Source organism: Euprymna scolopes, chromosome 22 (genome assembly GCF_053919585.1).
Source record: "Euprymna scolopes isolate OS-2025 chromosome 22, ASM5391958v1, whole genome shotgun sequence".
In the NCBI taxonomy this organism is placed as follows: Eukaryota; Metazoa; Mollusca; class Cephalopoda; order Sepiida; family Sepiolidae; genus Euprymna; species Euprymna scolopes.
This window is the reverse complement of record NC_136503.1, coordinates 104,242,314-104,257,647: the sequence shown is the minus strand read 5'-3', so window position 1 is coordinate 104,257,647 and position 15,334 is coordinate 104,242,314. Positions and strand designations below refer to the sequence as shown.

The 15,334-nt window shown below is 33.1% G+C and overlaps 1 protein-coding gene across 7 annotated transcripts in view; it reads right to left on the bottom strand.

Annotated features, from left to right (window-relative positions):
* LOC145243611 (tumor protein D54-like) overlaps nucleotides 1-15,334 on the bottom strand; it is a 298,992-nt gene that overhangs the window by 197,550 nt on the left and 86,108 nt on the right. Inside the window, exon 1 of one of the 7 annotated variants that reach the window (XM_080106635.1) lies at nucleotides 13,033-13,249. The exons of 5 other annotated variants lie outside the window; for them this stretch is intronic. In XM_080106635.1, the coding sequence (XP_079962761.1) occupies nucleotides 13,033-13,096 (64 nt within the window). In that variant the 5' untranslated portion in view covers nucleotides 13,097-13,249. Of the gene's footprint in view, nucleotides 1-13,032; nucleotides 13,250-15,334 lie in introns of those variants that run through there. One more of the 7 variants, XM_080106630.1, reaches the window with a different exon arrangement.

Sequence of the window (15,334 nt, the reverse complement as noted above, 5' to 3'; positions counted from 1 at the left end):
GTTTCATTAAATACTTTTATATGCAAAATCCGATCCTGCATTTTGCTAATTCCTGCCCTCTGATGAGAAGGAGAGTATTTCTTCGAAACTCCGCGGATTAAGGACTATCCACTTATCTTGTGCTTCCTTTTTTAAAATTAAATATGTTTTTAACTCTTTTTCAAGATGTCTTTTAACATATTTTATTAATCACTTGTTCATATTATAAGCTCTATTTCCTTTTCGGTTTTATTGAGCTTTTTATATCTGGCTGAGTTTATTTTACTTGTAAATATTAACTCTTTAATATTTATAATATATTTTAAGTTTACCATTTTGATTACCTTAGTAAACTTATTGTAACTTTTATATATATATATATATATATATATATATATATAAATGCAATCTGAAAGTATGTTTAGTAAGATATTTATAAAACTTGGCAAAAAAAGTAAGAAAATAAAACGAAACTAAATTAAAAGCTAAAAATCCTATTTCTGTTCAAAATAGATGAGGCTTTCGATCGGAAGTCGATATATACATGATAGGGAAGTTACTGCCTTAAAAATTCCCACTCCTGAAATGGAAGAAAATACATTAATACTTCTAAATTGGATAGGATACAAAAACGAGTCTCCAATCTAACAGATCCCACACTGTCAAGCAAGCTCCAAACCCTGTCCCATCACTGCAATATTGCACCACTGTGTGTGTTTTCTAAGTACTTTCATGGAATGTGCTCCGACGAACTCCTAGCACTGGTGTCCCCTCGACATTTATACACCTAACTAATCCAACAAGGAGCAAAATCCCACCCCTTCACTGTAGAGCCCCCACCCCACACCAATGCTAGAGATCCTTCTACACTGAAAGTTTCTGTGGTCTACTAAAAGTTTGGAATCTCCCCACTGTATCCTGCTTCCTTGACTGTACTAACATGCAGAAGTTACACGAACCCGACAAGCAGCAAAGTCCCACCCCTACACAGTAGAGATCCCCAGACGTAAGAAAGCCTTCTACTCTAATAGTTTCTTTCCCAGAACTGCTAGACTTTGGAATTCCCTACCGGGTTCCTGCTTCCTCAACTATACTGACATGTAGAAGTTCAAGTGTAATGTGAACAGACATCTTGTTGCTCAACTCCCTATTTAGTATCCCTGCAACTTATGTCCCTGACAGTAGCCCTCTACATCAAAGTGGCACTGTGTCTTGTTTGGGGTGAAAATGTAGTTAAAAAAAGAAATAAATAAAATAAATAAAATTCCCAATTCCGATACAATTAACGATTCTGATTCAAACTTGTGTTATCTTATTGATTTAAATAACAGCAAGTCGTATTGATAGAGACGTAGCAATAAAAAACAAAAAAAAACACTTGAATTTATTCATTTAGATTACACCAAAGTCATATCAAATTTTTGTCTATATACAAAATACATTAGTTCTGGGATTGAGTTAAAAAAGAATCAGTTTTAATTGTTCAAATTAGCTGTAATTTGTAATAAGCTGAAAAGGATATCCATCTTCGTATTATTTGGATTCATCTGACCACTGTTCTCATCTTGAGTGTTATTTTCACAATGTTTTGGTTGATGTAACCTCCGACCTTCTTCAGGTGTATCTTGTCGAACTTGGGAATTGGGATGGAATTTCAAACGGAACCGTTTATTTACATCATGGGGGTAGCGTGCTTGTATTCTGATAGCCATGACTGGATAAAGGTCCTAAGTAATTCGCAATTGTATTTTTTCGGTCGCCCACACTGAGGATTGAGAATATCACTTTTTACAATTGATTTTTCCAAGTACTCTAACCAGTGTACCACGGGTCCTTGCAGACAATTCTAGTACGAATTTTAGGAGCCTTCAACCTATTTTTTTTATTTCTTGTTGTAAATATTACTAATTATTACTAATTGTTAATGTATCTCTCTCTGTGATGTATATAAAGGGTCCCGCTTGAAATTCCGTCCAAATTTCCGAGTTCGACAGAAACATTCCCAAGTTCGACAAGATACACCTGAAGAAGGTTGGAGGTTGCATCGACCGAAACGTTGTGAAAAATCACACTCAAGATGAGAAGAATAGTCCGATGAATCCAAATAATACGAATAACCAATCCTCATCTCAAAAATTCAGAAAAGATATCCATCTCTCTCTCTTGTGTATTTCTCCCCCTTTCAATGTTGATGCAACTCATCTCTAATATTTCTTTGCGTCTCTCTTAAAGAAAGAATGGCTTTCTTTTTCAGCATTGCCATCTACTTTGCATAGTGTCTATAGAGACCACAACTACATATTGAATGGTAAAATAATCGGTTTCTTTAATACATCACTCAATAAGTTTTTGTAAGCACTCTTTCTTCCAGCTTTTCAAGTTGTCACATGTAATCGACTAAAAGGTGTAAAATCTCACTTTTTTAGAGGCAGCAGCTAAAGGGGTGCTTGTGCAGTATAGTTTAATTTTTAAAAACTCCATTTTAGGTTAAAAAAAAAAAAAAAAAAAAAAAACCATTACATACTTATATGTCATGTTGAAATTATTAGTGAAAATTATGAAAAATTATCGAGAAGATCTGCCAAAGCTATTTTTTACAAAAAAAAATAAAAAAAAAATATTAGCAATCTGACATTTTCTATTTTGAAATAGCACAGTTTAACATTTTGTCAAAATCATACACTGCAGTTACCTCCCCTGAACTTTAAAAATTCTTCAGCATTAACAAATGCAGTAGAACTTTTTCAATTCGATAAATTCTATTTTTAATTGTAAGTAGGTACATACAAAAATGGCCAAAAATCATAACTATGACTCTTATAAAAGATTCAATTATTTTTTTAATTTACATTTTGATTGTAACTTTTTCAAATACAAGGCCAATGTTAATCTCTAAACGAAAAAAAAAAATGTATATTTACGTGTTAAAAAAAAAAAATTAGAGTGACAACTGTTAAAAAAAAAATAAAAAAAACTTAATTAGAATTTCAAGTCCGAATAAATCAACTTGAAAAATATATGGAAAAATAATGGTTAGTTTTTGAAACTTTTTCAATGACAGTAAATTAAAATTTTAAGATACTGAACTAAAATATATATACATTTTTTTTTTTTTTAACTAAAAATTGCATACTTATCCAAAAAGAACAAGAAAATTACGTTCAATAAGCGCCAGCACTCACATATGGTGAAGCAGGAAACCCAAGGGGCAACGGGTGTCAGTGAAATACTTTGTTGGCACGACAGTGTTATCATTACAAATCTGGATGAACAATTGAAGCGTTTGAGCACTTTGGTGAGTTGCTTAATCACTCTACTCTTGTGATGAATGCGGATGTGGCTGAGGCATACGATTGCAGCACCATGCCCTCTATGTTAAACAAAGTACAAGAACTCTTGCAGCACTCGTGAAACAAAGCTCCGAGTGAGGACAGGACACCAGCGGAAATCTACAATATCGTGCCTAAGGTGATTGCCCTGTGGATTCTACAAGTCTTTGAGGCCATTTTACACACCAAAACATTCTCCTACGATTGGAGTGAGGTACTGCTTCTCCCATTCTTCACAAAGAGCAACAGGAAAATCAGCTCAAATGACCAGGGAATAAGCCTCTTGGATGTTGCTATAAAAAGCCTTTTGTGGTTCACCTGCTGCGTCGATTCCAAAGTGTTCATAACTCCAGAACACCCCCTCCTCAAGGTGGCTTTTTATCAGACAGGGTTGTACTGATCAGATATTCAATCTTCGACACACTCTTGAAAATTGTTGCGCGTTTCAACAACTCACAGTCGTCTGCTTTATTGACTTTGCAACTGCCTTCGACTTCATTGATCGAGGCTTGTGTATGGGCCTACAGTGAAATATCGGAGACCTTTGAAGTGAGATCAGGTATTCAACAGGGCTGTACTCTCTTCTCCAATGTTTTCAACTATCCAATCGATTATATCCTCAACAAAGTCCTTCAAGATCAAGGTGGGTTGCAGTTGGATGAAACGTGACCTTGCTTCTGAAGATGATATCGTCCTGCTTGCATTGACTAATGAGGAGGTGCAAGCTGTGCTCATGCTGAATGCAATTTGTCTAGATGATCTGCATTCTTTTGTCTATCTTGGCTATCCTATCATGCCGGTTGTGCAGGCAGCAGCTGTGATTGGACAGCAAATAGGAACGGTATGATCCGCATTTTTCCATCTCAACCAGATGGGAAATATACGGGTTTGTATTACTGTACACATAGATTCGAAAAAGTTGTCAAAAAACAAATATATAACAAATAAATGTTATCAAAAGCAAGATAAGTTACTTTTCTACCTAACTGGATATATTTTTTGTGTTTTTATTCAGTGTAACATGTTTATTCAGCTCGAAAAACATGCAGTGTTTACCGATGTATTGGAAAATTCAAAATGGCGCCGACTCTCTCTCTCGGAGAGGGTAAGTTTGGGAAAAGGTATTATAAATAATAAACTAGACAAAATACTGTTAGAAATTCGCTCAATATATGTTACCGTGACATAAGTTGACATATATTCGGTTGATTTTTAATAGTATTTTGTCTAGTTTATTATTTATAACATCTTTTCCCAAACTTACCGTGTTAAAGAGACAGTCGGGCGCCATTTTGAATTTTCCAATACATCGGTAAACACTGCATGTTTTTCGAGCTGAATAAACATGTTACATTGAATAAAAACACAAAAAATATATCCAGTTAGGTAGAAAAGTAACTTATCTTGCCTTTGATAACATTTATTTGTTATATATTTGTTTTTTGACAACTTTTTCGAATCTATGTGTACAGTAATACAAACCCAAATATACTTGTATACGAAAGGGCACATCTATCAGACGATGATGTGAACCATTCTTCTCTGGCTGGAAGACATGGTCTATGAGACCAGCAGATCTGCACAAACTAGAAGTTGTTTACAATAACCATCTTTGCAACATACTACGTTACCACCGTGGAGATCATGTTTCAATTTCTCTTCTCCACCTAAGAGTAAACCTAAATCCCTCTACCATCTGTCCTTCTTCAACAAAATCTCCAATAGTTTGAACATGCAGCTCTTCGACCAGAAAAAGAGCTCATTCGAAATGTTCTCTTGCCCCACTTTCTGCCTAGTTGGTGCAAACGTGTCGGTGGACAACTGAAGACCTGGGCAATAACAATTAAGGACAATCTGGTGGTGCTATTGGGCCCACAAGTAGTTGGTCTCCAGCAATGAAATCAGCAGTGGTTAGCCATATCCTGCAACCTGGCTCAAGATCGATGAAACTGGACTGCGATGGTTCAAGATGCAGTTCGTGTTCAGAAGGAAGCCGGCTCAATCCGACCGGGATGATAGCCGCTACAAAGTACAAGTAAAGCACTCAAACTGACCACTGATTTTCACTAAAGTACGGATCGCTCAAATTACAATAATTTTCTTGTAATACAAAAAAAAAAAAAAAAAAAAAAAAAAAAAAAAAGCAAATGCTTATTTAAGTGGAATATTTTTATGTACACAAGAGAGAATGTTTAATTTTCTCTAAAAAAGTTTCATATTTAACTTGGTACAAAGTTTTTATTAAAGTTCTTTAGATGTGGACTGATTTTTATATCACTTGTATTGGTTGGACTATCGTTCTCATCTTGAGGGTTATTTGTGCAACGTTTCAATCCTCAGACACGTTGATTGGATTATTTTCCAAACAACAATTAACATGCCTGAAGACGGCCGAAGGACAATCCAACCGAAATGTTATACAAATAACACTCAAGATAACAATAGTTCGATCAATACAAGAATATAAAGTATTTTTTTTTTTATTCAGTTATGTTCTAAAATTATTGATGACGTTTGTTTACCTTGGAATTTGAAATATAAATTTTATAAAATGTTGTTCCAAAAGTCAATTTTAACAATTACATTACTCAACCTATTTTTAACTTTTATTGCTCATTAAAAAGATAAGCGAAAACAATTCTTTATTAAATAGAATTCAAATTTGAAAGAAAATGATTATTTACTAATGAACGTTAGAAACATACATTATATATATATATATATATATTCCGTTTTGTCCATCCATACTTCTTCAAATTGATCGTTAGTAGAAATTATCCCGTTTCTTTTTAAAAAAATTTTTTAATGAGACATCTTTTTTTTTTCCTCAAGATTATAAAAACATGTCCTGCAATCCTGCATACAGGGGAAATATAAATATTACATTAAAGAAATTCCCGGAAACTTATAAAAATCACATGAAATTTTTTTTTTTGCAATTATATTATTTTTGAGGGTGAAAATATTGAATAAACGATGCTTAATTTGATCATGTTGTTAATTCGAGAAATTAATTTTTCTTAGAGTTATATTGATTTCATTAGCACGGATTTTAGTAGCTTTTTATTGTAATGTTCCCGAAATTTAAAAAAAAAAAAAAAAAAAAAACTGCTAACACCTACGATCTTTTAATTTCATAAAAAAATGGGCAAAAATAAATTAATTTTTTTTTTAGTACTTAAAATATAACTTTAGTAAAGATGTTTTTTATTTACACAAAATAATACATTTTCACTAAGATTTAAAATAATAATCATAGATTCATTATATTCTGTGATCAGTAATAAATATTGAAATTTTCATTAAAATTGGTTGATTTTCCTGAATTATGGTGAATTTGTAAGTGATAGGAATGGTCAAAATATGGTGCTTGTGCACTTTTGTTACCGCGCTATTTTTAAATACTTTTTCATGTTAAATTCAAGCCTCACAATATATTTTTATTATTATTAAATTGTTAGGAGGAAGCACAGAATAGTTACAAAACACCCTCCTCTCCCCATGTTAAGAATAGCTTTCTAAATAATAAAATTATTTCAGCACGGTGGCAAAAGTGCACAAGTAACCAAAATATTTATGCATTTTGGGGATCGGCATTTCATTTTGCACGTAGTAATTATTTTTCTACTCAAACATTATTGGTAATTTTTATTTTGGGTTTGTATTACTGTACACACAGATTCGAAAAAGTTGTCAAAAAACAAATATATAACAAATAAATGTTATCAAAAGGTAAGATAAGTTACTTTTCTACCAAACTGGATATAATTTTGGTGTTTTTATTCAATGTAACATATTTATTAAGCTCGAAAAGCATACAGTGTTTACCGATGTATTGGAAAATTCAAAATGGCGCCCGACTCTCTTTAACACGGTAAGTTCGGGAAAAGGTATTATAAATAATAAACTAGACAAAATACTGTTAGAAACTCGCTCATTATATGTTACCGTGACATAAGTTGACATATATTCGGTGTTTTTTTTAATAGTATTTTGTCTAGTTTATTATTTATAACATCTTTTCCCAAACTTACCGTGTTAAAGAAAGAGTCGGGCGCCAGTTTGAATTTTCCAATACATCGGTAAACACTGCAAATATATCCAGTTTGGTAGAAAAGTAACTTATCTTGCCTTTGATAACATTTATTTGTTATATATTTGTTTTTTGACAACTTTTTCGAATCTATGTGTACAGTAATACAAACCCTTTTACTTGTTTCGACATCACATGTAAGTACGCGTTTATTTGAGATCGAATTATAACTGCAAAAGCTTCGCTACGGGTCCTCATCTACAATAATTGCAATTTAACATTTAAAGTCTCATTAAAATAAGCTGATGCATTAACCAAAAAAAAAAAAAAAAAAAAAAAAAAAAAAAAAAGGGAGGGGTGGGCGTGGGGAAGAAACAAAATAGAAGTAGACTTGTGGACAATGTCGGGCAGATACAAACCGTTAATAATAACACGCATGCTGCTCTTAAACTAAAATTAAACAATGTCAATGTTTTGGCGTCGAACACGTGACAAATTCTTTCAGACTCTGAACTGAACTGCCGCGTCAGCGAGGAATGGGATGAAAGTGGACACGTGGACAATCATTCAGTCTTCAAAAACAATAGATAACCCCTGTAAGGCCTATGTTATCGTATCTACAGTGAAACATTGGTTAAGCAATCTCCAACTGCAGTTCTCATGAACAAGCATTTCATTAACCTAGTGATGGCAGCACTTTTATGCCCGCCACCAATCATAATCGGAGATTTGGTTTCACATGGCTCCAATTAACCAATCGCAACCATTTGAAATTAAAAAAAAAAAAAAAATATCGTCTGCTTAGAATATTTAGCCATATGGTCGGTTTTTAATGTGAATAACCCCCCCCACACACACACACACACACACAAAAGAGACATTTCGGACTGGAACAAAAATTGGCGCAGTCTAGGAGGATTTGCCCTTCTTCACCGACCAAGGAGGACAAGAAAGCTAAAGCATGGTATCAGAACATATTACACTTTAACGTTCAATTCTGCTTTCAAACATAATTTAAAAAAATAAAATAACCCGAAAAAATTGTAAAATCGGCAAATATTAAAAGTAAACAAAAAATAAGCATTGGTTTTTTTATTTAATTTTTATTTTATTTTTATTTTTTTATATTCAAAACATACGATTTTCGGGTTTATATTACTGTATACATAGATTCGAAAAAGTTGTCAAAACAAATATATAACAAATAAATGTTATCAAAGGCAAGATAAGTTACTTTTCTACAAAACTGGATATATTTTTCGTGTTTTTATTCAATGTAACATGTTTATTCAGCTCGAAAACCATACAGTGTTTACCGATGTATTGGAAAATTCAAGATGGCGTCTGATTCTTTCTTTAACACGGTAAGTTTGGGAAAAGGTGTTATAAATAAAAAACCGAATAAAATACTGTTAAAAACTCGCTCAATATATATTACCGTGACATAGGTTGACATATATTCGGCGGGTTTTTAATAGTATTTTGTATAGTTTTTTTTATTTATAACACCTTTTCCCAAACTTACGGTGTTAAAGAAGGTGTGAGACGCCATCTTGAATTTTCGAATACATCGGTAAACACTATGTTTTTCGAGCTGAATAAATATGTTACATTTAATAAAAACACAAAAAATATATCCAGTTTGGTAGAAAAGTAACTTATCTTGCCTTTGATAATATTTATTTGTTATATATTTGTTTTTTGACAACTTTTTCGAATCTATGTGTACAGTAATACAAACCCCGATTTTCTTTAATTTCAAATGGTTGTGACTGATTTATTAATTTAAATTACGTGAAACAAATACTTGATTGTGGTTGATGGCGGACATAAAAGTGCCATCTGCCTTGTGGTAAGAAATCTAAGACAATTGTAGATAATGCCGAGTTGGTGGAGATAAACAGAAAGATTGACGTAATTTCTGAGTTTTCTGTTTCCTACAGTGAGCTTTCAATGTTAGGAGTATTGAGGGCTTTCAAGTAGGTGTGTACTGGGTTTCTCATTGATTCGCGGGAAACGCCGAGTGTGCCTTGGTAAGTTAAAAATAAAAAAAAAAATACATAAATCTACTGAAATTAACGTCATCTTACTGACACACCCCTCATACACAATGCTGAATGCATTCTTGGTACCGCCCAAATTTAATATCAAATGTGGAAAGAAAATGTTTAAAAATTAAAATAAAATGGTGTTAGTAATATATTTTATCGATTGCACGCAAAAATGACTGAGATTTTCTTATTTAATCCAAGGCAACGCCAGGTATACCCTCCAATTAGTTTGTGTAAAGTTGGTCTCCTCCATGCTTTGGATGTTTAGACACCTGGGTAGAAAGTACCAGTCAAGAATCCGTTCTTGACAATCAGCCCGACAGGTGCGCGTGCGGTGCCAGGGAATGGCCCAGTACCTGTCGGACAGAGGTACGGACGCCGTGTGGTATTACCTAGGACGCCCACCCTGCCAGGCCTTTCTACCCGGCTTACGGGTAGGAGCAAGTTTATTGCTTGTTGCCAGAGTCGCCTCTACCGGAGAATACCGAAGAGGATGCCCAGCCAATTTTTGCGAGGCCAGAGAGTGCCCTGCCCCTCCTTTACGGGCGCTGGCTTGACATCCCCACCTTCCGACCTTCTGTCACATCTTGCTGTGGTGGGTAGCATGTAAATATCTGTTAGTCGGCAATAAAATTACGGTAAATTTTTAGGTACTTCTACACTTTATCGACGAAACTGGAGACGCCATTTTATTTCACGCACCTGCAGTTTAAATACAAAGGAGAAATCATTATTTTAAACTATGGCCGAAGCATGAAATAAATAACAAAACAATTAAACTGGAGAACGATTGCTTCCGGAAAGAATAAATTAACCTAAAATTAACATTTATTACTTTTACTGTTTAAAATTATTTATTTGTTCGAAAAAAAAAAAAAATCATAAAAATCCAATGTTGCTTTCATTACAAAATTGTTTTATTAAAATTATATTTCCATACGCAAACTTTTCAATAAATGTTTTTACAATTAAATTTTTATATAATAAATGTTTTGGTCTTTAAATGGCGCTCGCACAGTTTAAACAATTATGAATGTAATTTCATTTTCTGTTTTTAATTAAAAAAAAAAAAAAAAAAAAAAAAAAAAGTTTCATGAAAAACTTTCCTGTTTTCATTAATTAAATCGAAACGTTTCCAATTAAACAATTATGGATATATGTTCTCTTTCACTTTATTTACTTTTTTTCATAGTTTTATCCGGAAGTTTATTTATTATTATTTATTTATTTTGTTGTTGTTATTTATTTCTAACTTCGGCCATAGTTTAAAATACTGATTTCTCCCTTGGATTTGGACAGCAGGTGCGTGAAATAAAATGGCGTCTCCAATTTCGGCGATAAAGTGTAGAAGCACCAATTTGTACTTAATTTCTATCGAAATAATCACCTTTAAACTGACAACTTTTACGTGTTTTCGGCTATGCTGAAAACGAATATCGAATTTAAATTTTCCGGATATTAATGCAATTCCTTTGTCATCACTGATGGCCATTGTTGTACGCGTTACTTTTTTACGGAAAACTTAAACGCGGTATTCGTTTTCAGCATACCCGAAAACCTATAAAAGTCGTCATTCTAAAAGGTGATTGTAAAAGTAAAAAAAATTACCAAAATTACTATGAAACGTGTAAAAAGACAAACAGTAATAAAGAAACGAACCCTAGATTTGGTTGTCATGTATTTGAGGGATCAAATTTTATTCACAGTTGTCTCCCCTTTTACTCCCCCCACCCCACCCACGTCTACCTCACATTCATGCTTTTTTTTTTTTTTAGAGAAAAAGGTGCGATAAATACCGGGAATCTATTTCTTTTCATAACAATAATAAAATAGTAAAACTTGGAAAAAAAAAAAAAAAAAAAATTTATTTTAAAAAAAAAGTCGATTTTTTGAGGTGGATACAAACAAAATAAATTTGTAAACTAATTTATAAGTTTATATATTTGGTACTCATCCGTGCTGAAATAATAACCTTGTTATTTAAAAAGCCATTCTTAACATGGGGAGGGGAGGGGAGGGTGTTTTGTACCTATTCTGTACTTTAACGTTACACTTGAATAAAAAACGTATCATAAAACTTTAAACTTGGAAATACGATTTACAAAATAGCGCGGATCAGTAAGTGCATTAGCACCACACGGCACACACACACACACATATATATATATATATATATATATATATATATATATATATATATGCATGCTATGTTTTCTTTTCATTATTAAAACTGCTGAATGCTGCAAATTTAATTTTTATATTAATAAAATTGTCTGGTCACTTTTCGCGTGTTTCGTCTTGCGATTACGTGGCTTTATTTATTTATTTATTTTTAGTAAATATTTACTGATTTGTTTTATTTTTTTTTAATATGCAAAGGCGTAAAATAGAACGAAATTATACAAATCACTTTTTTTTAAATTCAAAATATAAAGCACTATATTATAGAAACAAATTTCAAGAAATAAACTAAAAAAAAAACAAAAAAAAACACGTTTCTCTTGTCATAATGAAAACAATAGAAAAGTACATTTTTAAAACAAATGCGCGATAATTTTCAAAATAAATTTTTTTTTTTTTTTTTTAATTTTTGGAGAGGGGGAAAACAATTTCTAGTTGAATCAATTTTTTTATTTACACTGATTTTCTAGCGACAAAATACGTTTCTTCAAACACAAATATTACAATATGTTCCATTAAAATTACGAAGTCACTTTTCGTCTGTGTGTTTTTACCGCCTCTGCGTGACTCACATTTTTATTATTAATCGACTATTTATCAAAATTTATTTAAAAAAAAAAAGCGAAAGCATAAAATTAAAACGGAATTTAAAAAAAAAATATTTACGAAATTAAATCCATTTAAATAGATTTCAACCCTATTTTTATTCTTTAATAATTAAAAATAATTACTAAATTACGAAATTTGAATAAAGTTAGAAGCCTTGAAACTGTCGAATAGAAAATCGTTTAAACTGGCTTTAAAGTTCTTAGCAAATCCTCAAGTCTTTAGCTGAATTTTTTAATTTTTAATTTTTTTTTTTACATCCAATTGTTTTATAAATAGAGATTAAAACATTACCTTAACGGCAATTTTATAACAATTTTGGGTGCTTGTGCACTTTAGCCACCGCGCTTTTTAAATTTTTCTTTTTCTTTTTTCAGGTTAAAAAAAGCTTTACGATATCTTTTTTTTATTATTATTAAATTGCTAGGTGGAAGCACAGAATAGTTACAAAATACCCTCCCCCATGTTACGAATGGCTTTCAAAATACCGTCATTATTTCAGTACGATGGCAAAAGTGCCTAATTTAGTTCGATTAGTTGTTTGATTGCCAAACGATACCATAATTATTAGATCTAAATCTAAAACTCCCACTAAAAAAAATTAATGAAAACGAAAATAAAAAAAGCATGCTTTATTTTGAAAAAAAGAGGAGGGGGGGGGGGCAAACAAAAAGGAAAGTTAAAACAAAAAAATAAATAAATAAATGGGCAACGCCGAGTAGATACAACCAGTCATATATGTATTGTACATATCACAAACATATACTTTTGTTTTTTCAAATACAAAAAAAAAAAAAAAAAAAATACATAAATAACTAGGAAGGCAGGTTAAAATAAAAATAAATAAATCTACCGTTTCGATCTGTGACGTCGAAATGTGTAGAATAATCCGATATTCCAATGGTTTCTGCCATCATGGTTGTTCCGACCGAGAAAGGGTTGCTTATTTACAGGGAAATCACAAAATAAATAACAGAGTTGAAAAAGAACAAAGCGAAAAACGTGTGATGAACTCCGGACTCAGCTGTGCGAAATGTTCGAAAGCACGACGAACTGATGATGATGATGATGATGATGATGATGATGATGATGGACGGGCATCATCAGCATCAGCAGGAAAGAAAGAGCAGTTATAAATAGTAGTAGCTATCCTTTTTCTTAGCTGTAGTAGTTGTATTAGTCGTAGGAACAACTCTACTCATATTTTCAAGTGCTTATCAGGTTCCCTTTCTCTGCTTTGCGGCGTTTCTTAGTTAAGTAATTTCTAGTTGCAATAACAATGTTCGTGTTGGGACAAACGACGGCGTAGAGAGTACAACTGCTCGGGCGTGAACTCCGCATCTCTCCGTCGCTAAGGTCACTTGAAGCACATTGATTCGAGCAGATGCTCTACCACACACACACACACGATTTATTTATATATGCATTAGTAATGCATTGCATTAAAGAAGATCAGAACAACATCAGTACCATCGGTTTCAAATCCAAACAGTGGGGGTGGGGGCCCTATAATCTTTCTCGTTTATCGGACTTTTTTTTTTTTTTACATGGAGAAAGGCCCGGAAGCCACTCGGGAATAAGGGTTATTGCGTGTACAGTAATCAATGGGATAGTGTCGTAGTAATCGTTAGTATTGGAGATTTATATTGGACTTGAAGACATCCAAGTTGTAGTCAGGTGGGAAACAGGCAAACGGAACAGAGTTCCACAGGCGTGTCTAAGAAAGAAGCTTTGTTCATGGAATCTATGTTTTGATTTAGGCACAGATAAAGAGTGGGGAAAATTATTGACAGTGGTTTCAGTTAGACTGGTATTTCTGCGTGAAAGATTGGCGAGGGGGGGGGACCAGAGATTGGAGCGCAGACGAGCACTTGCCATGGAAATAACGATAAAGCAAAGACATGCTCGCAACGTCTCTTCTGTGGGAGAGAGGTTGCAGAGAACCGAAAAGGGCATCCCCCACTAAGCCACGAAGTCTATTTTGTACTCTGTCAAGGCAGGATAGGCTGGTTTTAGCAGCTCCTGCCCAGATGTGGCAGCAGTACTCCATCCTTGGACGTACTTGGCTTTTATATAGATGGAGAATTGCATCTTCTGGAGCGGTAGAAGGATCCCACTCTTGTTCTAGATTTGAAACCGACGATATCGATGCTGCTTCGATCTTTTGTTATACATATATAAATATTACGCTCTTATTATTATTTTTTAATCGAGCACTCTGGGTTCTCTTCAAATACAGACATATGTACAAACATGACACTGACATAGTGATGTTTCGATCTGTAGTCATTGAAAATTTTTTCTTTTGTTTTTTTTACAAGGGATTCACCACTTACCAAAGCTTGAAAGCCACTCGAGGATAAGGGTTAATGAGTGTAAGATAGTAGTGTAGTAATTGTTAATGGTGTAAGTTGGGTAGAATTTGATTATTAAAGAGGACGACTTAACAAAACTTGTTTACATTGGACTTGAAGGCTATGATATTGTAGTCGGCTGGGAAGCAAGCCAGCAGAACAGTGTTCTGCAGGGGGACAGTTCTAAGAAAGAAGCTTTGTTCATGGCATCTGCGTTTATATTTAAGTACAGATAGAAAGTGGTGGAAATTGTTGATAGTGGTTGTAGCTAGTTGAGTATTTTTTGTGAAAGTCCGGCAAAGGGAGGGGAGGCTATAGATTGGAGCTCAGACGAGCACGCCGTGAAACTAACGATAGGCGCAACTTATATACCCCGTTTCAGCTTCAAAAGAAAATGGATACCACCTGTAAAAAATGTGTCAGGTAAGGAACGTCTACAGGTGAATCAAAAGTTGCGCAATAACCACCGGCATAGAATGCAATATATAAAAAATTTGTAATTTCTCTTTTAAAGGTGGGTTATTTATTTTCTTTATGGATCATATTTCCAAACTAACTATTAAAGTTGTATAAAAAGTAATAGAAATATTAAAAAAAAAAAACTAATGAAATTAATTGAATTTTACGAGTTCAGTATTTTTCAATTTTTAAACTTTAAAAATCTATCAAAATTCTTCTATTGATTCTATTTTTACGATATTTTCAGGGTCAATGTGAAATTTTATGCTCTTTCCAATAAACCGAATATAATATTTTAGACAAACGTTTTTCTTTTAATTCACGTCCCCCCCATTTTCAAAT